This window comes from Erigeron canadensis, chromosome 8 (assembly GCF_010389155.1).
Source record: "Erigeron canadensis isolate Cc75 chromosome 8, C_canadensis_v1, whole genome shotgun sequence".
In the NCBI taxonomy this organism is placed as follows: Eukaryota; Viridiplantae; Streptophyta; class Magnoliopsida; order Asterales; family Asteraceae; genus Erigeron; species Erigeron canadensis.
Window position 1 is genome coordinate 28234122 of NC_057768.1, and position 25267 is coordinate 28259388.

A 25267-nucleotide genomic window follows, 5' to 3' on the forward strand; every position below is an offset into this window, starting at 1 on the left:
TTTCCTTCCCCCATTTCACACCTTTTTTTTCAATGAAGAAAATGAAAATCACAAGAGAGAAAATAGGTGAGACAAACATGATTGTCATAATTCTTCTCCCCTCTCTTGAGTTAGCTATCTTGACGATTAGTGTTCCCTTAATCCCTTGGAGGTACCTGTCCTATGTCTCTACACTCTGTGAGGCCTAACACGCCAAATTAAAAGAGGGTTGCGATGGTGGTGGTCACACGCGAATGGTTATGTATTTAAGAGGTATCGTCGATTTAGTACTACTTACCGAAAACAAACATTTAACACAACTGACTTAAGACCCATTAAAATAACCTTGGTGTGATCTAACAACTTAAATAAGTTAGTTTATAAAACTCAATATGAAAGTTCAGTCTACTCAATATGGGACTTTTTCTTACACTTTATACTACTAGCTAGCTAGTGAGAAATGATAGCTAGCTATAGCCTTGATGTTCGGCAAATGTTAAACCTTGTACAGGAGCTTTTGGCATAGTCTCCTCAACATATACAAGACTATCAAACATTTTGTTTGTATCCGTTTGTATTTCATATGCTTTCTTGTCTTTCGCCGCATCAAAGCGTCGTATGATCTTGACCAACTTCTCCTGCATCGAATCCTGGGACGCTAATATCTCTCGGTTGTCATACAAGAACGAACAAGAAAATACCATAAACGCAAAGGTTGAAGACAAACCAGCGATCAGAAAAAGACCTTTAAAACTAGCCAAAGTTAGTTTGTTAAAAGGTTGAACTGCCTCGTTTTGCTGGGGACAGTCGCCTTTGTTTCCAAACCATTTGTTTGAGATGTTTGTCATTTGACCTTCTACGACCGAACAGATTGCTCTTGAGAACTCCGCTACATGTGGTGATCCTTTTGGAAATGCCTGCTCATAACATAAGTTATTATGATGCCCACATTTCCAGGAAAATTTAAAAGTTAGTTTGTTAGTTGTAATGAAGACCATATCCATTTCAAGCATGACTTACCATAAGTCCTTGTGTCTGATTCAGATCTCAATTTACAAAAATGATACGTACGACTAAAATCCAGCCTAAACATGCCTAATAATAAGATCAAGACACATAGCAAGATTGAAGGTGAAAATAAGGAAAGAGAAAAAAATGTAGCCCATATGTCAATAATGAGTTAATTAGACATGTTTAAAAAAAATGAGATTAATTCTGACATATGTATCATTCGTCCTCAATCTCCAAGTCGTTGTACGTGTGACTGCTCTTAAGACCTTTTATGTTTGCATATATATAAAGGTAAAAGTTTAACCATATTTCAAGATTATGTAGAAGTAATGAATGAAAGGGGACTACTTACTAAGCCAAAACCCAGTGAATTGTAGATTGGACCAACCATATAGTACTTGTTACAATGTTTTGCCTGCAACATCTTAAGATAAGGGATCTCATCAACAATAGCAGAAACTCCATTATTTCTACTCCCGTCTGAAAGGGCTTTTGCGTACTCGTGGAATTGTGTATATTTCTTCAACTTATCATTACGAACACCCATATCTTTGACGAGCATATCTCCCACAAAAGAACCATTTTGGCATCCTATGTAGTCTCCTCTTGCTATTAGTTCACTTATACTCTTAAAAGCTGGTTCAAGTTTTTGTATAGTTAGCATTGATGCTAAGCTTGCAGTGTAGTTGGAGGACAACACGAGAACAGCAAATACCCACACTATCATCACAAATCTTGACAAGTTGTTTATCATCTTCTCCCCTGCAAGATATAATTAAGAAGCAAATTTGCAATCTGGTTCAATTTTGTGCATATGCAAGTGATTGAATATATATGCAGAGATTGACAAACGACGAGAAACAGAGTATCTTCTAGTGGGCGCAATAAAAAAAAGGACTTACTATGTGCAAAAACAAGGGTAGAGAAGGAAAACCAAAAAATCATTCCTACTTGTTGACGAGGAGGGCCACGGAATTCTTGGTTTATGCGATGCTCTAGAACCCAAACAACAAACCCAGTGTAAATGAAAAACGCCCCTATTGTTATCCATAGCTTTGTTTCCAGAGGCTCCATGAAAATCCATGCATTCTTTCTATTGTCAACCTTAACTGGAACAAGCATGCCAACTCCATACTCGGAATAGGGCAAAGTGAAATCAACAATGTCTGCTCTGTTTCCTAGGATGGTAACATCTCCGGCCACCATATCATATGTCTGTCAATTTATATATAATGATGTGAAATTTTCAAATATATTTGCATAGTGAAAGATAAAAGATCTTGTATATGTATATCTTAGTGGTATAGGTTACAACCCACATTGCTACCGCACTGGTGAAACACCTACAATATGTAAGTAAGTAAGCACCCAACACCGTCTTCTATTGGTTTTGGGTCTCAATACCTCGTCATTGTATGGGGGGTGGGTGGGGTGGTGGGGTTAAGATGTACAAAACCTTACCCCTATCAAAAAAGTATTGAGAGGTTGTTTTCGGGTTCCATCTAATATAGAAAAAGGACCTCCAACCTTTGCAAGGCATTAGGATAAAACACTGTACCTGTCTCCAGAGGTAAGGTGTATGAGGCTTGCAAGAACTGAACCCTTGCTCGAAGGCTTCACATGGAGGACGTCCTAAGGGAATGGTGGCGGTACATGTTGATTAATGATCAATTGATATATATATATAGTGGTACTAATCAGGGTGAGTACGGTTCGGTTTTGGTTGGTTTTTGACTAAAACCGAACTGTTATAATTCGGTTTTTGAAAACTAAAACCATTGGGTTTCGGTTTTTTCGGTTTGGGTCTATTTCGGTTCGGTTTTTCGGTTTTTAACCACTTGTGATTTGGGTCAAATTGAGCTTGAAAAGTTTATAAGTTTATATCCTATACTTGCATCATAATTAATTTCAACAAGTTTTCAAAACAAGATTTGTAAAAATAACACTACAACAATAACAACAAATCCATAAAAGTAAGTTGTGCAAACTTCAAACAAATTTTATATATAATTTTTTATATTTTTTACGCGTGGTTTAATTATACATTTATTAAAGCAAATCAATCTTGTTGTGTATTTTCACTTAAAACATATAAATGATATTATTGTATACTCCTAATATATTAACATATTTGCCAAAAATAAATAATAAAATGATATAAATATAAAATACAATAAATAATATATATTTTTGGTTCGGTTCGGTTTTTATGGTTCGGTTTTTCATTAGAAACCAATGCCGAACATAACTTTCGGTTTTTTGGAAACCAAAACCAATGGTTTTGAGTTTTTTCGGTTGGGATTTTGCAGTTTTCATGGTTTTTTCGGTTTTCGGTTCAGTTTTTGCTCACCCCAAGTACTAATTATAAGTAGGTAAAACATATATACACACCATAGTTAAGTAATTACCCCAAGAGCAACCTGCTGAACAAGGTCATCGTAACTTCCAGCAGAATCTTGACTATCAGGATTTTCAAAAGCGAAGAACTCGTAATGTACAGCATTTGGCATTGCTTTTATGATTGCACCGAAAACATCTATGAAAAATCCATGTGCATTAGTCCTATTGGTTATAGGATCTATGTAGGCATAGATTAAGTCACGAAACGCGCCAAAAGCTGGAACTCCTACTCGTAGCTTCTTGTCTGGGTCAAAACCTTTAGGAATTTCTTGTGTATCACCAGGCCAAGTGATGGCTCCAAGATCATCTTTGTTAGTAGTCATGTAATCTAATCTCTCTGATTTTTTTAGTCGCATCGATAATCCATTTCTTTTATTCCAAAATCCAATTCGTTTCTCCTCATTCTCAATCACATTCACTATTTGGTAAACTACCGGCGTTTGTAATTGTCCATTAACCACACGGAAATCACCACTCAACCCTTTAAGCCTTACATTTTGGATCATTGGAAGGATTCTAGATCTCATTTCCAAGGTTCCAATATGACATGATTCAGCTTCTACTCTCTTTAACGTGGTTGCTAGAGCAAAAACAAAGTCATATAACCATACCCCAAACACATCAAGTTCAAATCTATCCATTTCATCTGGGTATTCTTTTTGAAACCTCATTCTCCATTTTCTTTCAAAGTTATTTAGTAGGTTGGATCGTGGCATATAAGGCTTTACACCTATCACGCCTTGCATATAATCTAAATCTCGAGGACCCAAATGATGTAATAGACTGGTGAGCACATCAGTGATGATCCACGCATATCCTTGATCCATCATTCCAACTTCGCCTGCTTTCTCAAAAAAGCGTGAGGCGAGAGGGGGTAACATGTGTACCACAAAAACTCGGAGGTGCATGGATTTTAACTTGTAAAGTTTTTGTAAAATTTGATTGTTCGTAAATGAAGTGGAGAAACGGATAGAACACTTGACTTGTGTACCAACATTCTCCATGGCATTGAATAAATACGGAATTGATCCTCTTCCATAATCAGAATCTTCATAAATAAATACAACTTGGGTCCAACCCAATGACTTGATTAAGGCTGCAATGGGTTCAGCTTGTGTTGAGGAAGAATCTGCTATACGGATGAAGTAAGGGTTTTGTTTTGAAGAGAAATCAGGACTTGTCGCTGGAGATATTACTGGAACTTTGAATCTAGTTGCAATCTCAAGAACAAAATCTGCTTGTGACGATTGTTGGGGTCCAAGAAGTGCCATGACTTGGCTATTTTTTATAAGGTCTATGGCTGCATATCAAATCAGAATAATTGTTCAGAACTTCTGGTAAGAACATACTATAACATACTCCTATTTTAGGTAATCAAGTAATCAACTTGTTATATGCACAAAATAAATTAAAAGTGTAAGGAGATTTTGCTAGCTTGATTATATATGTAGGCATTTATTAAATTAAAACTTCATTTCAAAATGAAAGTTGCATTGATATGACTTATGTTATAGAAATCTGGAGTTAGAATATCAACATGGAGAAGATTGATGTCATGATAACTAAGACTATATATATAGTTGTGTTGGATCAAGCGGAAAACCCCTTGCTTTTGGAGACAAGGTGGGGTTTGATCCTTAGTTATGAATTAAATGGACGGAGGTATTCTTAAATTAAGCAGTCTCTCTACCTTAAAGGTAGGAGTAACACTGTCTATATTTCACCTCCCCAATAGCTCATGTAAGACGGGATCGGTATAGTTATTACTTGGTTTTTCTAAATTACAATTTTAAAACTCTCTGGTGATTAAAGTTGCATAGTTAATTACCTTCAATCAAAGTTTGTAACCGGAGGAAAAATAAGTCGGTCGCCAAAATAGAAATTGGATCAAGGTTTACTCTATTCACAATGCCCTATATTGTCAATGACAAACTCAAAAAGACAGAAAATAAGGTGCTAACCAGCTGAAGCAGCTTGGTAGTCGTCGTGTTTTGAATCGCGGAAGTGTGGTTGAATGATAGTTGTGAAGTTGTTTTGATGTGTTCCATACAACTCTTCAAGAGCCAACATAATGCAAACCCGACTACTCTTCCCGACATTGGAATCCAAATCAAGGATCACCCCTACTCCAACTTCTTGTATCCCATTCTTAACACCATGTATTAGCGTCGTCGTCGTCATCATCATTATCATTATAACTAACATTACCACATAATGATTCTCTAAAGAGTTCTGCATCTTTTTTCTCTGCTCACAAATTTTAGACTTAATTATGTCGATAGAAAACAAAGTAAATTACTATCGATCTTAATATCCTTAAATATACAACCTAAATATGTATATGTCATTAAAAAAAAAGGAAGTAAATATGTATATGCTCGTATATGGAGTCATGAATGTTGTAAAATCCGGTTCCAGTTGTCAGAAATGTTGTTATATCCGGTTCGAGTTGACAAATAAAATTTTAGTAGACATTAGTAACTCGTAAATAAAGAACTATGTCTATATATATATAACACGTTATTTACAAAGGGTAGTGAGTCCATCAAAAACAAGAAAAGGTATGTCGACGGATTTGTAGATGAAATCAGAATTTGCATTCGAAAACCTTGTTTTCTTGCTGCATTGAAGTTTTGGAGGACCTGCCAAGATAATAATGAGTTAAAACAATGTTTTTTTTATATAAAACATAACATGTCAGCTACAAAGACGTGAGAAACTAAACTCTCGAAGAGGAAGTGAAGCTTCAATGTAGTTTCCTTTCTATGTAAAAAACATAAACTAATCCTTCCATTTAGGGATCAATCTTAACTTATATTCAAATTGTTTATTTGAGTTAAAACTTAAAACATAGGTTGACACTGTTTTAGCTACATTATTTCATTTCATTATTTTAAAATTAGATGCCAAGCAGTTGCTTAATTACTGTATCAAAAGACATGAAGACGATTAAAATGGGTAACAAAATAAACACATAAAAAGAAAACAAATTAAACACAAATTTTAATAACAAGTGAGTTTGCCCCTTCAGATTTCTGGGTACTGAATAGATCCTGATATTCACGAGTAACTCACACCATAACTTGTATTCCAAGTCACCATCGAATAAGCTCAGCCCAAGTCTTTAATCGGCTCGCAACTATGGAGGCCGGAACTGTTATGGGTTGGGCTATGGGCCTCAATGCATCATTAATATACACCTTTTCGCTTTTCCTACTAGTAACTAATTTGGTAATTAACTGATAACAAATTAATGCTTTAATTTTTTTCAAAAAAAAGGAGTATACTATTTTTGGTATATACAGTCCAAAATTCTTAGAATGAACATCAAAATCCACTTTTCATATCATGTGCCCATTAAATATATATCCGTTTATATACGAAATGAACATGATAGTTGGGTATCTTGTTAAGGAAGTAGGAATATCGTGATAACAAAGCCTACACATGGCTTTGACAAGGACGCCATGAGGGGACCAAAGTTTATTTTGGACATGCTTCTTTGACAAATATAGATCAATTATTTAGAGTTTTGTGTCACAAATATTCATATAAGATTAGTTTTCGAAAATAGAGGCTAACGATAACAACCTCATTAAACTGTTGTTGTTTATTTTCAAATTTTGGTTGATTCAACAAAAAAGATTACATAGGTTAGTTATCTTTGACTAATATGTGTCGAATTGAACCACATTTTACTATATATTGATTTTTGTAAACGAACGTTTCTTGGTTAATTAAACTGAAAAAAAATGTATATATGTGATATCAACGAGTTTTGTGGAAATGTCATTAAATATGACAATGTAGTTTACCCTTATGAGTTCATTTGTTTGGTGTTCTTAGATAACAATACATTTACATATTGTAAAATAGAAATTACGACAAAACTATTAATTTTTTGTCCATAGATAATACTTTTATAATGTATTTGATTTTTTTTTTAAATACAAAGAAAAATAAGCAGCTAAATTGTTAGTTAGACTATAAATATCAAAGAGTTCAAAAAAGCCAGATGTCATGTCAGATTCCACATAACATAGTGACATACTAACTCAACAAACTTATCAAGAACAACGTACAATAGTGATTGTGTGTTCAAAGAACTATGTAACTCGTGCTTTGTCGGATTGTAAAATTGTTCTATAGAAAAATTATATATAACACTAGGTTTTTGACCTGCACGATGTGCAGTAATTTCAAATTGACGTACTATCACAAACTTAATTAGTAAAAATATTCACGAGTATTAAATTAAAAACCATAAAAAGATGATATTATCGTATAACATACCAATACTAATAGGTGACGCCTAAAGATATTCATGAATTTTACATTATATATCTACAAATTAATTATTAATAAAATGAAGTTTACATTATATATCGGCAAACTAAATTAACTTTTTAATATGGTACTTCTATAAAAATAAATAAATAATACATCCTATATAAACTATTATTATTACTGATTTTACCCCATATTAAATGTTCACGTTTGATTTTTGAGTTTTTTATGTCCAAAACTTTAACTGTAAATATTTTTATTATTGTGTTATATAATGTTTGGTGAAATTTATATCAATGAAAATATATTTCGCATCATATATTATATAACATAACTAAAATTTACTTTGCAAGTCGAACTTAACATTTAAATGAGATGAAAAGAATAATAATTAAAAAAATTTATGGAACAAATATGTTACACAATCCCATAAACAAAAACATATAAATATAAATGTATCACTTTTAGGAATGTCATATAATAAAAAAATATGGAGATGACACATTAGACAAAATCTTATGTGTCAATGTTTAAAATTAGTTTTAAATTGAAAGAAGGCTTTAGAATGCTAGGTTTCCTATTGTTTTAATATTTATATAGATATGTAAAATCATATATGAAAATATGTTTACTTTTGGGTTAGAACATGTGTCATTGCTAAATGCAACAAAGTTAATTAAGGTGATAAGTAGTATTAATGTCTTCTATTTTAAAATTTTTCTTTATCAATAGTTGTAATAGAAAGTCTAATTTAGTCTAATTGGGTCCTTGACCCCATATAAGTTTCGTCCTTGGGTGGTGATAATGAGACGCTGAGTGAGGACGCTCATAATGTCTTGCGTTGTTAAGGGTGTAACATTCCTCCTAATGTATTGTATGGATGTATGTCGTGTATAACTATTACCAGCTACCCGTGCGATGCAGCTGACCATAGGAAAAAAATATTTGTTAAGTATATGAATGTATTTCAAGTGTTTTTTAGTCCGGCTGAAAGTGCAAACCGCCTTTGTTGTTATAGAGTGAGCGTTTTTTATGTTGATTGATTATAAAATTCGGAAACGCATGTGTGTGTTTTTAGTATACTATGTGAGCAACTTCAGAGAAGGGAAGGGACACGCGTACGATTTTTTTAAGGGTATTTTTGAAATTTCATGGATAAAGTGTTTGATGCTAGTATAGATTAAAAAGGTAAATTAAAGATTTTAAAGATAGAGTGTTAAAATTTTAGAGTGAGTAGTTTATTTATATATACAGTATAAAAGTATAGATAATTATTTATCTTATTTTTTTATTTTATCAAATATAATGAGAGGATTATTTAATAAAATCTTTTTAAAAGACTTATCATTTTTCTATTGATTATTTGTGTCAATTATAGTTAACCATATTAATTGGTGGTAAGGTGAGCCGTTGAAATCAAAACTACTTTTTTATGTTTCTTTTCAAATTTCATATACAAATTTCATATGACACTTATTTGACTTTTGAAAATGAGCGTGATAGATCGATTGTTTTTATACTCGTGTTTCATTCAACAAAAAACACAGTTCTTTAGACTCCGATGCTATAATAAATTAGTAGCTTAATTTTTTAAAACCCATGCACATGATATTAATCCTGCCAATGTGTCCAGTACAATTTATTTTCATTAAATTAGTAAAGATCGTAACTAAATTATGTAAATTGCTAACTTATAAAACCATTGCATTATTTAAAATTGTTAACTTACAGTGGAGAATCTTGTCAAGTACCTATGATGCCCCGAAACTTCAAACAGGTCGTAGGTGTACTCGTTTCGGAAACTCCATAGGAACAGAAACTCGTACGAAACGCGTACAAAATGTTTCCTTGAAGTTTCCATATATACCGAAACGTTTTTGTGAAGTTTCCATACCGTATCTAATTAATATTAAGGTTTCAATGAGTTTTTTTATTCCAAAAACGACTGTCATCTTGCGACTATGAATACCCCTAAACACAAACTAACTAAATTATACAATTGAACCATCAGGCTTTTTCTATTCCAAAATTGATTAATATATATTTAATTCGTGATCACTGGTCTCCATTAAGCATATATTATTAAATTATACATTTATAATTATACATAATCTTTCAAATCTCAAGTCTCTCTCTATATGAAAACAATATTTTTTTATTTTTGTTTATTTATTTATTGTCGTATTTTTGCCGTACTCGTATCCTAAATTTTTTAATTTTGCCGTTCCCCGTCCTCATATCGTTCCCGTGTCCCTTTTCCGTTTCCGTTTCGGTGCTACATAGTCAAGTTCTATATTAGTCAGCGCACAGGGCCCCGGCTTTAAGACAGGTCTCCCATTCTTAAAAATTTCTTAGTTATATATAAATATAATTTAAATATTTTATTATAAAATTATTATTTTAAGGATTTATAAATATTGAAAATATAATTAAATGCCTTTTTTTAAAAGAGATTGATATTTAATGAAAAATTAAAAAAAAATGGTAAGTTGCAACTACTTTTATGATAAAGAATATTTCGTGTTTAGTGAATCCTATAAGCAATTACTACCTCTTTTTGTACACTTATTGTAATTATAGTAAAAGATAGGCCAAAATACTTTTTCCGTCCCTGCGGTTTTTTAAATAAGCACTTTTCATCCTCACCGTTAACTTTTGGTTAAAATCATCCCCGTGGTTTGCATTTCGTCTCTGCCGTTATAACTTTTCCGTTAACCCCCTCATATGCAAGTCACGTAAGGGGCATTTTTGCCTATTTAAATAATTAAGTGCAAAATCGTCCTTATGGTTTGTTGTTTTTGCATTTTTCATCCTCGTCATTAACAAATCCAGGGGAACTTTTCAAACAAAATAAAACAAAAAAAAATTGCCGGTAATGATTTAATCCAAACAAAACAAAAAATCTATACACCTACATTTGAGAATCTAGTCAATCACTTTCAAATACAAACACATACATACAATGTTTTAAATACCAGTAGTATTATCCGTAATACCGGTATTGGAGGGTACTCCAGTACAACTATTTATGGTATTTTTCGGTATTACCGTTTCGGTATTTTCGGTATTCTCATTTTTTATTTTTTGAATTTTTTAAAAATTTTTATAATACTTTAATGTTATTTTTTTGTAATTTGTGAACTTTCTTATATTTTGCTATATAATAACTATCTTATTTTTGAGTGAATTGTAATTATATTTTGACTATTTTCGTAAAATTATAGTAAGTTTTATAACATTTTTATATAAATAAATAAATAAAATTAAATTAGTCGTGTCGGCTGGTATTAAATTAGATCTTCATATGTAGGTATGTATAGGTTTTTGATTTGAGTTTGTTTTGGTTTTTGATTAAATTTTTGTTTGCAAGTTTGCTGAAATACAAGGATGAAAAATGCAAAAACGACAAATCATAAGGACGAATTTTGCAGTTAACCATTAAGACAAACCATGTAAATTGGTGAAAAGACATAAATGACTCTCACGTGCAAGGTTAACGGATCCAAAGACGAAATGCAAACCACATGGATGATTTTAGCCCAAAGTTCACGTGTGAGGATGAAAAGTGTTTATTTCAAAAACCACAGGGACAAAAAAGGTACTTTGGCCTAAAATATATGTATATATATTTTTTTTTGTTATATGGTCCCCATTTTTGAAAATTTGATCTTACACATGGACGTCCAAATTCACTTACCGGCCCGGCTAACGTATTCAACTTCCCAAATTGAAAGGACTAGACTCGATAAACCGAAAAACACCAAGAATTTTTTTTTTTTTTTACACCCCACTACGCCGAAGTGGAGAACCTCGGCCTTGAAAGAGATAATGCCCCACTGCAAAGAAATTCTTTACGTGGGATTCCACTGCGCCGCAGTGGGCAAAACCACCCCCACTGCGCCGCAGTGAGCCACCTGATCAGTAACCCAAAACCATTTCAACACTTGAGCAAACTTGCAACCTTCATCATTTCAACATGAACTTCATAAAACACATTTCAAAGATACTAACAATATTATAGACACATTTCAAACACGTGTACAACATATCTTGTTCCAAATCCCATGGAGACCATCAAATGGGTCATTTACCCAATTTGACAAAATTTTCGCCCAAAACTCAAATTTACAACCTTTCCAAAAGACTTTCACTTGACCATTTGCATAATTCTAACAAAGGCAAGACCAACAAAACAGAATGTATCAAGAGCCAAAAGGAGAGGGACTTCTAAGCCTCTAATACCAAAGTAGCCATTCATCCAAGAATGACCTAATACCTTCAATTCCTTGCAAAAGTCAACTTCACGCTCTATCAAGTCTCTTAACTCATCCACACTAGTTCCTTCTTCCGGAACTACCTATAAAAGAGTAAACAACTAAAATATAAGCAAAGGCTTAGTGAATATACTTGCATACATTTACGGATACGAAGGAGGGCAAAGTACAAGGACTTTTACATGTAACCTATGGCATCGTTATGTCACATTTACATATTCACCTTGCACACTATCAACACATATATGGATCCATATAAGCTAAACAATCATATCTATTGGATTCCTAGGCCCCGGAGGTTCTTAGGCCTCATATCACATCAACTATTGAGATTCTTAGGCCCCGGAGGTTCTTAGGCCTCATAAACAATGCCCCACATGGGCTTCACGTCAAATCAATTACCATGCTTGGAACATTCACATCTCATGGTAATTGACCCAACGTAAACATAAGGGTATGCAAATATACTCATCTCCTCCGCAACAAAGAGAAATAACGCTAAACAACAAGCACAAGCAAGCTTCAACCTATAATCATATCATAAAATGCATAAGCTTACGTTCACAACTTGACTAATTCAACCTAGCCATTCTCAATCACTAGCCTTTTCTAAACCCAAAACCCAACCCATTTGTCATTGAGTTACTTCCAACCTTAAGATTAGCCATAGGTAGTTCAACCTACCATTTTCATCCATATTTCATTAACTAGCAAAAAACTCATATTTTCTCAAAAACTCAAATTATCACATAACTTTATAAATTTCATAATCAAATGCATCATACAACTCAATGACAACTAGGTTAACTAAGGAATTAGGGAAAACTAACCATAATCCAATTTCTAGCAAAAACCCCCAAAAATTGGTTCGTTCATGAACCCTAATTTCAAGAGAATTGATAAATCTAAATTGGGGAAATTCATTACCTCAACAATAGAAGACAATTACTTAGGGTTTTTAGAATTCACAAATCCTTCCCCTTTTTTTCTCCAAATTTCGGCCACCACCCTTCACCACTCAAATTCTAGCTTTTAAAATTTCTTGATTGAAAGTTAAAGATGGTGATTGCTATTGTTCTTGATAATTTCTAGATGATGAGAGATGCATGAATGAATTTTTAGATTAAGTTGGTGGTGATGAACAAGAGGTTTGAGAAGAGAAGAGAAAGGTGAGTGGAGTATGACTCAAAGAAAAGAGGGAGGGATGGCACTCCCTGAAGCTGACACGACCCAACACTCCAAAAGTGGGTATTTTACCCGCTATCCGTTAAAATTCCAACTAAATTAAACTCATATCCAAAAATAAAATACTAAGAAATTAATTTAATGTCAAAACTATGAAAAAGGGGTTAATTTCTTTTACCTTAAAATATTTGGGGTGTTACACAAATTCACTTACCGGCCCGGCTAACTTATTCAACCTTTATAGACTTACTGTACTCGGTAATAAGGTTTTAGTAACTAAAAAAAAGCTTTTTACACCCTTCAATTAAAGTGATTTCTTCTTCGTTGGTCCATGGAAGTCGTTTGTCTTGCTTCGTTGGTTCTCTGGTTCGTTAGAGGTAGATGTGTCGATTGTGTATACCGACGTCGCACCATATCACATGCTTTTATAATGACTTAAAAATGACAACATAAAAAAATTTGAAACATGTTTTAATGGTCTACTAGTTAAAAGGGTTTGAATATATAGACGAATGAAAAGTACATGGATAATATACTCAACAAACCTCTATATTTTTAAAATTTTTTTGAAGATGGGGTGGGTGTCTAGGCAAGTTCAATTTAATATGCACAACATAACTCTATCTATCTCTCTCTATATTTTTATTGATTTATAAAACAAACTATCTCTTACCTTTTAAATTTTCAATCTTAAAAAAATTCAAAAACTCTTAACATTGAACGCAATCTCAACCTAGACATTCCATATACCCAAAATACTTTTTAACCCCTATTTATCCAAACTACTTATCTCTTTTATTCACTTATATAAATATTTCAACCTAATATGTCTATAACATCCTTAATAAAATTATTTACAATATAAATCCCTCAACCCTTAAAATAACTACACTATCCATTTTTTACATCAACTGTTTTTACATTAATAATGACACAGCTAATGCTACTGCCACCACTACCACCACTATTGCTGCCCCCACCAACATTCGCTATCACCCCCACCAACATGTGCGGGTACCCCTATATATACTACCTGACAAACAATATACTCTCTCTAATTTTTTCAAAAAGAACTTGATTAACTCAAACTACCTATTTTATTTATTTACTAATTTAAATATCCTTACATAATATACCTATAATACTCTTAATGAAATTATTTACAACATATATTCTTTAAGAACCATTAAAATTAATACATTATCACTTTACATCAATTAATTTTAAATTAATAACTATACCGTCACTGTCACCATCACCACCTGTCTCCGCCACCACTGCCACCTCCATCTCCATTGTCGAAGTCACCACTCATCAGAGCCGCATCGCATGATGTCTAAATCTATATATCCACAAACAAGTCCACAACTAATGTACATATCTTATTTGTGTGTTAAAAAAAGTATTGTTGTAAAATCTATAAAACTTTGTGAATCTATTACTCCTTGTATATAAATGAGATTATGAGAAGTCTGAGAGAGGTAAAGGTAAAACTTTGACGCGTTAAAACATCATAGTGTAACACATTGTACAACTTTTTTATTAGAATAAACATGATTCGATTCGAGTGATAAAAACATTATAAAACTACGAGGTCTCCCCCACTTCTTAGAGCCAGGATGATTGGGAAAGATCAAACCAATTTGAACCGCTCACATCACAGTATTTCAGATCGTCTTGTGGAACCTGTAAAAGCATAAAACATGATTGCTATTGATTTCGGGTTTCTATAACAAGGTGATTGAGTAATAATAAGATGAGTAATTCAGCTGTAACTTGATGTACGAATTTAGAGAGGCGAGACACACAAAAATTATGGTATTATGTGTGTATGGATTAACCTTAACTTAGGGTTAATGATTCTCTATACATAAGGAGAGTTCTTACACTTTAAACCCCTTTGGTGTTTAATATGTGCACCATTAGTCCTTTTAGTTACAATCACCTAATGAGAAACCCTATACTACGTCTTTAAGAGTAAATAAACTCATTATATATTTACTAGATATAGAGATTTCAGTTATCATAGATTATCATATCAAGAATGATATATAATCAGTGACGGTCACACTAACATGTTTCTAACAATTTTATCCTTTTGATTGTTGGTTCACATTTTAGTCGAAGAAAATGTAGTGATGGTCTGATGTGATGGTGATTGCAGCATAAATGTCATTATCGGTGTATCTTGTTTGATATCGGATGGAGAACTTTTGTTGGTTGTTTGATTTTCTAGACAATAACGTATATAGAGATAGAGATTAAAGTAAATTCAAATGACATGTCACAATGACTTTCATATCTGAACTTTAATATTAAAAACTTTAACTTTAGGCTATTTCAGAAAGATGAATAATTATTTTAGTAGAAAGGTTTCTTATAAATAACGTTAAAAATTAAATTGGAAGTGACAAGTGTATTTCTTAATTTTTCATCATGATCATAATTCATAAACCTTTTTATTAGGTGTACAAAGCCCGGTTTAGTTTAATTTTGACTATAATGATCGGATTTGATTTTTGGTTTTTCGTTTGGTTTTATTTTTTGGTTGCTTTAATTACTCGTATTTTTTAGCTTATCAAGTTAGACTTAAAACACTTAGACTACACGGTGTGAAGCGTTTTTTTTTTTTTTTTTTTTGTGGTGGTGGGGGGGGGGGGGGGGGTGTTCTGGCTCCGAAACGCAGCCTGAACGCCGTGTAAATGGCCCTGAGAGGCGTTTCAGCCGGACAAAAAGTGGTCCAGGGATAAAAACAAACGCCCGAAAATTGCAATTGTTTTTTGAGCTTTCCTCTTCCCCATGCCTCAACGGCTCCTTTGACTAACTTTTCCCTATATTTTTTTTAAACCATTATTTCCTTTTTTCCTATATAAACCCACCATTTTCGCCATTTTCTTCAACACTCTAACACATATCTCTTAGAAAAATAAGCACATTTTATTCTTTAGATATCCATGGATCTCAACTACCCATTGTCGTCAAGCGAGAGCTCAACCGATAGCTCATCCGACAGTTCGAGCGGTTCATCCGAGCTAGACTCGGCCATCTCGAAGGCGGCCACGTTGGCCGTTAATGCTATGTTGGATTACGTTGATGGTGATAAAGATGATGAAGAAGATGAAGTCGTAAGACCGCGGTTTAAGAGACGGGTTACTATTGTGCGAAGGCATCAAGAAGATGAAGCTCGACTCATGCATAACTATTTTGTTGACGAACCGATTTACAATGCAAAGATGTTTAGGAGGCGTTATCGTATGAGTAAGCGGTTATTTCTCCAAATATGTGATGATTTGGAAGCCAAGTATCCATTTTTCTAACAAAGATAAGATGGGTCGAGGAAGCTTGGTTTCTCAACCAAGTTAAAGTGTACATCGGAGCTCCGTCAATTGGCATATGGCACTAGTGTTGACGCATTTGACGAGAACTTTGGCATATCAGAAAGGACCTCACGTGACACACTAGGACACTTTTGTACTGATACAGTTTTTTACTCAAAACGGCTTATAATTTAATTTTACTTTATAACATAGATATACTTTATATATAGTTTTAAGATAGTTTTAGTTTAGTTGTTATCGTTACTTTATGCCTATACAAGTTTAGTGGAAAAAAAATTGTGCTACGGGTCACTTCTGGTTCTGGGTCCGCCACTGGTTTTAAGATAGTTTTAGTTTATATATAGTTTATAATGTAGTTATAATTGTATATAAATAGACATAAGGGAACTATACGGTAGTACTTACTTACGTAGACTGACATGGAGTGATCTCCAACGGATGTACGATGTCCATGAACAATGCCATGGTTTCCCGGGCATGATTGGTAGCATTGATTGCATGCATTGGACATGGGATATGTATCTTAACGCATGGCGTGGCACTCATACTCGAGGTGATATTGGGAAACCGTCGTTGATGCTTCAGGCAGTTGCGTCTTATAATTTGTGTATTTGGAATGCATACTTTGGAATACAGGGGTCCAACAACGACATTAATGTTTTTGAAGCCTCGCCCGTTCTTGAGGAGCTTATATCTGGTTTGGCTCCTACAGGTTTGTTTTATATTGATTAAATTCGTTCCTTTATTTGTGTTTTACACTATGTTTTTACACTTTCTATAATTGGTTCCTTTATTTATATTTTGTAGCCTCTTTTTATGTAAATGACAACTTCTACAAGACCGGATACTATTTGGGCGATGACATCTACCCAAAGTATGCAATTTTCGTTAAGACTTTAACCAACCCGATTGACAAAAAAAAGAAGTTATTTAAGAAGAAACATGAATCGACAAGAAAGGACATTGAAATAGCGTTTGGTGTTATGAAGAAGAGGTGGAAGGTTGTTAGTAATCTTGCACGGTATTGGGACAAAGAACGGATGCAATCCAAGATCTATATTTGTATCATTCTGCATAACATGATTTTGCAGGATAAGGACAAAGCTTTTTATCATGACTACGACCCAGAAGACCCTTCTTTGGACCCGGAGTACTGGACACAAGAAACTCCCATGGAGCAACGGATCGAGAACTCGCATGCGATCAAAAATAGAGAAACCCACAACATGCTCGTGACAGATTTAGCGGATCACGTATGGACGACCCGTTCGTAACAAGATGAACCCGTGCCCGACCTTAATGAATACGTTAGCGATGATGATGCTTAGTCTTTTATATTTAAGTAATGGAACTTAATTAGTATTTTATATTTATGTACTTTTTTATGTGTTTAATATGTAGTTTATAAAATAATAATAGGTGAAAATAATAATAATAATAATTATTATTATTATTATTATTATTACTACTACTTGATGCCACATGGCCAAAGACCCCACTAATCCAAGATGCCCCACACCCCTATTTTTGAGAATGCCTAGTATGATGACATGGAGTCATGTGGTCAAAGACCCCCTACCCATAGAATGCCTCATACCACATAATCTAAGTTCATGCATACAATAGAGATCCTGATATTTCATGCATATTGTAACTTTTCGATCTTAGTTACATATATTTTTGTGCACTTATCCCTAAAAATTAATTATTGAAGATTTATGTGAATATCAAGTGTTGGTTGTAAAATGGTTTGACAAAAATGAATGTGGTTTTAGATGTGTGTTTATACTTTTATAGGGATTTGAAGTAGAAGCTAGGTGTTAAATTCAATTTTGTCTATCTTATTATTGAAAATAAAAAGTATAAAATATAAAATAAAACGACTCCTCTCCTATTCTCGTTCGCCCCAAAATACCCTAGTGACGTTGTACCAATAATAGATGATGACGAGATGATCGACACGGTTGTCGTCAATGATCATTACCTTTATTCTAAGTAAATAGAATTAGGATTCCTTTAAGTTTGAAAAACTTAATAGATCAGTATCTTAATTTTTTTTTGATTAAAATCAAATATCATTATTCAAGAATTATTATAAGTGGGTTTAAAAGAGATCATTTCATTAACTATTCAAATGGAATTTCTTGTGTAAAGATTTTCCTAACCACCTAAAAATCGTAGAAGATTTTGGAGTAAAAATCCATGTTGAAATTATGATCAAAATAGTGAAATGACAAAAGCGCCCACACACCAACATCGAAAAACACGCGCCCCCTTTTTCCTCCAAAACAAAAAAGTTTTCTCAAAACTTGCACTTCACCTCACCTCCCTTTCCTCCAAAAATGGAAACCCGAAAAACCTTCCCCGGAAAACCACAACCCACCACCACCTACTACACCACCGCCGCCACCACCCCCCCAACAGACATAATCTCACAAATACCCACCACCCCAGTTCGCACACCGCACCACCGGCGAGCCCAATCCGAGACTTTTTTCCGATTCCCAGAAGACCCAGTTGACATTCTGTTAGACGATGTTGTTGCAGATTTCAATTTCGCTAATATCGAATTACCTTCTTTATCATCTGACGGCGGCGGGCCACCTATGCCCACCACCACCGGCGATTCATCAGGAGAGAGTTCAGAAGTGAATAAAGGGGTAGTGGTGGGTCATGTTAGAAGTTTGTCTGTTGATGGTGATTTTTTTGATGGTGAAAAAAGTGGATATAGACATAGATATAGTAATTCTATGGATGGAACGACGTCGTTTGATGAGATGATGATGGCTTTGGATAGTAATAGTAATAGTTATAGTAAGAAAGCTGTTGGTCCTGATAAGTTGGCTGAACTTGCTTTGCTTGATCCCAAAAGAGCTAAAAGGTTTTTTCTTTTTCTATTTTTTATTTATTTTTTCCAAGTTGTTTTTTTTCTTATTTTTTGGAATTTTTGTTGGTTTTTGTAGAGGTTGTTTTAGATTGCTTTTAGGAAAGATCATATAATTATTGTGTTTGTAAAACGCAAATAATCACGAAAAAAATGTTTAGTAGAAAAGTAATATTTATGAAACAATCTTTACCTTTGGGTAGGGGTAAGGCTCTCTATGTTCCACCTCCCCGATGGAAGAAGGTATAGGGTACTGTTGATTTTTTACAGTTTTTTATATGTGTTTATGAACTTATGTGATTTTATCTGCTGAGTTGTAGGTAGTTTTATGGTTAGGAAGGTGTTTGGATGTGTGTTTTGAGACTGATTATCGGATTATTGTGAAAACGTAATTTTAGTATGTTTTGATTGAAATATGTAGAGGCTCAAAATTAGATTTGATGATAGATAGAAAAATTCACTAGTGACTAGGGTGTTTGTGATTGGGATTCTAAGATAAAAACTGATTATTGTTATTTGTGTATATTTTGTTTAGAGAACTTGTGTCCGCCTATAATCATGTTAGTATCAAGCTCTTCATAGTTCTTTATGGTTATTTCTAGGATTCTTGCAAATAGACAGTCGGCTGCACGTTCTAAGGAGAGGAAAATAAGGTACACCGGTGAGTTGGAGAGGAAAGTTCAGACTCTTCAAAATGAGGCAACCACTCTGTCGACCCAAGTGACAATGCTCCAGGTATGTTGCACATTAAATTAGTTCTTCTCTCTTGTTAAAAAGTTAATGAATATGTTTGACTTGGTACATGGGTAAGTAAATTCGATTGATTAATGTCTAAGGTGTCCTTTACAAAGGCAAGAGAAGGGTCACAATTGGAGATAGTAAATGTGTGTAATGATTTTGAGAGTACAAAGATAAAACAGGTGTCTATACTTTGCAAAAATCTAATGGGCTTTGGGACATTCTGAAATGGGAAGTGGTTCGGTTATTGGGTTTGAAAAAGTATTATATACACAAATTAAATTATCGACTAAAAGAGTAAGATTGATGACGTTTTATTATGTTTTATAGTTAATTCATTTATAAATAAAAATTCCTTTCACTTCTGTTTGATTATAGTTTTTTCAAGCTCTGGAAATTAAATTTGAGTGTGGAAACCCACAAACATTAAAAATCTAAAATTTTTCGTTCTGGTTCTTGTTGTTTGTAAGTTGCTACTTTTAAAATCGTGAAAATTACGTCCATGATTCAGAGCTGGATTTGGATTTGTATGTACTTAGGAGCAAATCGAAATATTCTGTTTTAACGTGGTAATAGCTTGCTCTTGTCCCAGTGTAAAAGTAAAACGGAGAATAATTGATTGACATAAAGTCTTGGACCAAAATATTAGTAACACATATATGCGCATATGTTATTTATGACCGGACATGGAAATCCTACACAGTTGCATTACTTAAATGATTCCATCTGAACTTCCTTCTTCTTGTCTATGTATCTGATTTTGTATTAGGTTAATGGGAGTATTGAGTTCTGAAATTCTTATACCTTGTTTTTGTGAGAACAAAGGTCTAAATTTCAATAGATTTCGATCACGCAGAGGCTAAAACTTTCTAGACGAGTGTCCTTAGATGCTTGACTTATGTCATTGGTTAAATTAATAAATCAAAGTGAAATTAACTAACCCACGGGACCTTCTGTTGAAGTTATGTAAAGAAAATCATCTTGAGAAGGCAATACAAAAAGAAAAACTGATGTTCTAAACTATAAAGTAGATGGAGTATTAATGGCATTGGTGGCAAGATGGGAAGGTTCCGTTAAAGGATTATAATAAGCCCTGGTTGAAAGATGTCAATTTTTGGACAGATTAAAATGAGTTATGCTGTTTATTCTAAAACACCATCTCTTTATTTTTAAATTTAAAAAAAAAATCATCTTGAGAAGAGAATACAAAAAGAAAAACCGATGTCCTAAACTATAAAGTAGATGGAGTATTAATGGCAGTGGTGGCAAGATGGGAGGGTTCAGTTAAAGGATTATAATAAGCCTTGGTTGAAAGATGTCAATTTTTGGACAGATTAAAATGAGTTATGATGTTTATTCTCAAACACCATCTCTTTATTGTTTATTCTCAAACACCATCTCTTTATTTTTAAGTTAAAAAAAATTATTGGAAATAATAATAATCTCTGATGTTTGATTTCATTATAATAATATAATTTTTCGAGTATGGTGTTTTAGGAGGTTGTATGCTTAAGAAAACGCTTTGGGCGACCGTGTCAACCCATTGAACCTATTTGCACAATTTGCCCCGTTTTATTGTTAGTTTAATATATTGGTCTAATTCGTTTGACCCACTAGAGATAAAAGTATAAAACATAACCAAATCAGCCAGCTCATAATAAAATGGATTTAGTGGTAAGTAGAGAAATGACTATAAATTTTGGTCTTCTAATATAGGTATGTTTTAGTCCATAAATAATAAGAATAAACAAATTAAAAGAATAATGAAATTATCCATTTATTTTGAGAAGGAATAAAAAAAATTAATGGTACGAGGAACTTCTAATTCAACTATTGCCAATTGTAATGTAGCGGGATACAACTGGTCTTACTTCTGAAAATAAGGAGCTCAAGCTGCGGTTACAAGCAATGGAACAACAAGCAAAACTCAGAGATGGTAAGTTATAAAATTATGATCATTGTAGCTCTTTTGGATGCGAAAATTAGATAATTTATGGTCACCGGAATCATTCTTGTCTTTTTTTTGTATGACTACTTGTATGCAAGAGCACACAAATTCAAATTGAAACTATGGAAAAGAAAGAAAACAGGTTGTATTATTCATGTGAGGGAGTACAGTTGGCACTTTCGTGGCCATATGGGCTAGAGTTTGATTTTAAAATCGATATGGACTTTTATCACTTTCTTGAGAATTTGCATAGTTCTTCATAACAAGAAAGTTTGATTGCCTTTTTAAATTTTGTAGTTTTTTTTTCGTGGGATGGGGGTGTAGTAATTTTTCAGTGTAAGAGAACTAGTAGTCTTGGTGATTGCTGATTTGCTATTTCATAACGATGGCAACATGGGCAGATCCGACGGGATTTGTAATTGGTAATCCATTCTTTTGTTGCCCGGGTTAGGTTAGCCAAAATATTTTTGTCCCCAGAATTAATTTTTTTAAGTAAATAGTTGTGTATAAAATACGATTACAATGTATTATATTCTTTCATTCACATTCTCGTAATTTAGTAAACGGACTTATTAGGTTTTCTTCGTTGAAAATACATCACTTCCTAACAATGTGACTCTTTTTTTGAGCCTATTTTTCGTTTACATGTTAGAGATTAACGTGAATTGTCCACTTGTGACACAGCTTTGAATGAAACCCTGAGATCAGAAGTGCAGCGGCTCAAAATCGAGACTGGTCAAATGCCACCACTTAACGGAATGAACTACAACCGACCATTGCCGCCTCAATATTCATCCCATCCACCATCATTTCATCACTTTGCGAACCAGAACACTCAGCAACCACAACAGCAGCCTGATTTAACCACTAACCGTCCACCCAGACCTACCTTCATGGATTTCAACTAATAAGTACACTTAAGAGCTAACGCAGGTGCACCCTGGCTTTATCTAGGCGCATTTTGGGTCAAAAAGAGAAATTATTATATGCAGAATTTGCCCATTTTGTAATGTGGGATCTAGGAAGGTATATCTTGTAGATAAAAATGGGATGTGTTGATGCATTATGTTTAAATATTTGTTACAAGAATATAGCTCTGAAAGCTTCTTCTGAAACTTGGGACGGTGATACTTAGGTTTGACTTCTGACAGTCAAATGCAAACTTTGTTTTTAAAATGACTAGCAACATATTCTTTTTTTCAAGTTAAATCTCTTAGATCAGAATTGGCTGGCTTGCTGTTGTTGATAGGGAGATTTATAAGAACAGTCTGTTTCCCCTACATTATATATTTATATCTATAATATCAATGAAGTTTAGGCCTCATAATTTTATTTAGTGCAAGGCTGATTAGTTTTAGCAACTGAAAGAAAAAGTGCCTTATCTGATTATTAGTCTAGCACTTCAGGCGTCCACTGACCCAATTTGGCCAAATTTTTTAAAGTTGTTTTGTAGATTTATTTTTTAAATTGGAAAATGCAAGATAGTTTGGGTCTCTTGTTTTGAAACAAGCCTGGGTATGCCCTGTTTTTCAGTCATTCTTTCATTTCTGCTCATGGTTCTTCCAATGTAAGGATACCCTTTTTTCCAAACTCAAATTGATGCCAAGGCGCCTTAGCCTAACCCAGAGGTCTCTAATTTGAGACCGAGGTCCCCCAAAACTTGATGAACTTTTACCAAGTAATATTAAAAACCAGACTTCTTACAAAAACCGGTAACCCATGGTCTCAATGGAAATTACAGAGCCTGGTCTGATTTTCAAAACATTCCAGAATTAGTAAGAGAAAAAGGGTTATTTTCAACTAGTCAAAAGGCTTCTTGATAATGGTCCTTGAGTCGAGTTTTGGATAGCCCAGGCCTCTCTTTTTTTTCTTTGGTATAGAACTATTGACTCTAACATCTTTTGATTTTTGGAGTACCCAATGAACGCGGTTTCTGAAAGGTCCAATTGTGCAACAACTATCATCCATTGCAGCATTAGTTAACATCACATGAACATAATGTATCTCTTATTCCGTTATATACTTGAGTTCACTACCTCTTAGTTTGATCATTCACTTCACAAGTTCACATACTATTATGCTTGGAGCTATCTTCAATCTCGTGGGATAAAAAGCTTTTAGGAAGATTTTTAGATTGTTTTCAAATGATTTCCTCGTTCAAGAAAGTTGATAGATTTGAATTAACATTGTCGCATTAAATAACGGCGATGGTTAACAAGATTTCACCAACGCAATGGTTAAAAAGAGAGAACTTTAAAAGCTCGTTTGTATAACCGGAACATAAAAATGTAGATAGGTTTAAACTATTTACTAGCTAAGTTCCAATGTCTTCATTTTGTAAAAAAGAAATGAGTTAAATAAATTACTAAATCTATATTATCTATACTTTATTATAAAACAAATCACTCTCTCATCTTTTCAACTCTCTAGCTTTAAAATATGTAAAATACCTTTAATTTTTAACACATTTTTAATTCACACACTAAATCTACCCAATTTATCCCTAAAATATTTTCAAACTATTTTTATCCAAACTATCTACCTCCGTTATTCATTAATTTAAATATTTTCACCTAATATCTTTATGATACTCTTAATAAAATTATTTGCAAAAGATACATCTTTTAACCATAAAATAAATACATTACTATTTACATCAATTACTTTTAGATTAATAATCACATCATTACCACCACCGCCACCATCACCACCCGTTGCCGCCACCGCCGCCGCATTGAGCGAGTACCCATCTCGTCTAATAAAATAAAGTACTTTTTTCCCCCTTAAACTTTTTGTCTTTGAAAAACAAAAAAACCTTAACCTTTAATCACTAATTTAAACATCGTCATTTAATATACTTATAATACCCTTAATGAAATAATTTACAGTATAAATTTTTCAACACTTAAAATAATTACAATACCCCCTTTAATATCAATTACTTTTACATTCACTACCATCGTCACCCCCATCTATCCCCACTGCCGCCCCCACCATCGTCACCACCACCACCTCTGCCATCACTACCCCCACCGTCACCATATTGCGTGAGTATAAGTCTAGTTAGTACTAATGAAAAGTTTCTTTTTGCAATTTAGGCAATGTTAGACTCCTTTTTACTCATTTCTTTTATACACAAAAGTTATTACTGAGAAATATTTACAAATATGTTGAAATAAACTACACATTTGATATGTCATGATGACAAAAAAATAAAATAATA

General features: G+C 33.4%; 2 protein-coding genes across 2 annotated transcripts; one reads left to right on the forward strand and one right to left on the reverse strand.

Annotated features, from left to right (window-relative positions):
• Window positions 1–446: 446 nt before the first annotated feature.
• On the reverse strand, window positions 447–5571 carry LOC122610553 (glutamate receptor 2.8-like). Its single transcript, XM_043783532.1, has 5 exons — window positions 5352–5571; window positions 3399–4690; window positions 1893–2205; window positions 1343–1752; window positions 447–896 (listed from the first exon to the last, which is right to left on the reverse strand). The coding sequence occupies exons 1-5, from the start codon at window positions 5569–5571 to the stop codon at window positions 447–449; spliced, it is 2685 nt and encodes an 894-aa protein (XP_043639467.1).
• Window positions 5572–18769: 13198 nt separating this feature from the next.
• LOC122579110 (transcription factor VIP1) lies at window positions 18770–23247 on the forward strand. Its single transcript, XM_043751216.1, has 4 exons — window positions 18770–19355; window positions 19961–20093; window positions 21948–22032; window positions 22729–23247. Exons 1-4 carry the CDS (start codon window positions 18817–18819, stop codon window positions 22950–22952), a joined length of 981 nt encoding a protein of 326 aa, XP_043607151.1. The 5' UTR covers window positions 18770–18816; the 3' UTR covers window positions 22953–23247.
• The last annotated feature ends 2020 nt before the right edge of the window (window positions 23248–25267 follow it).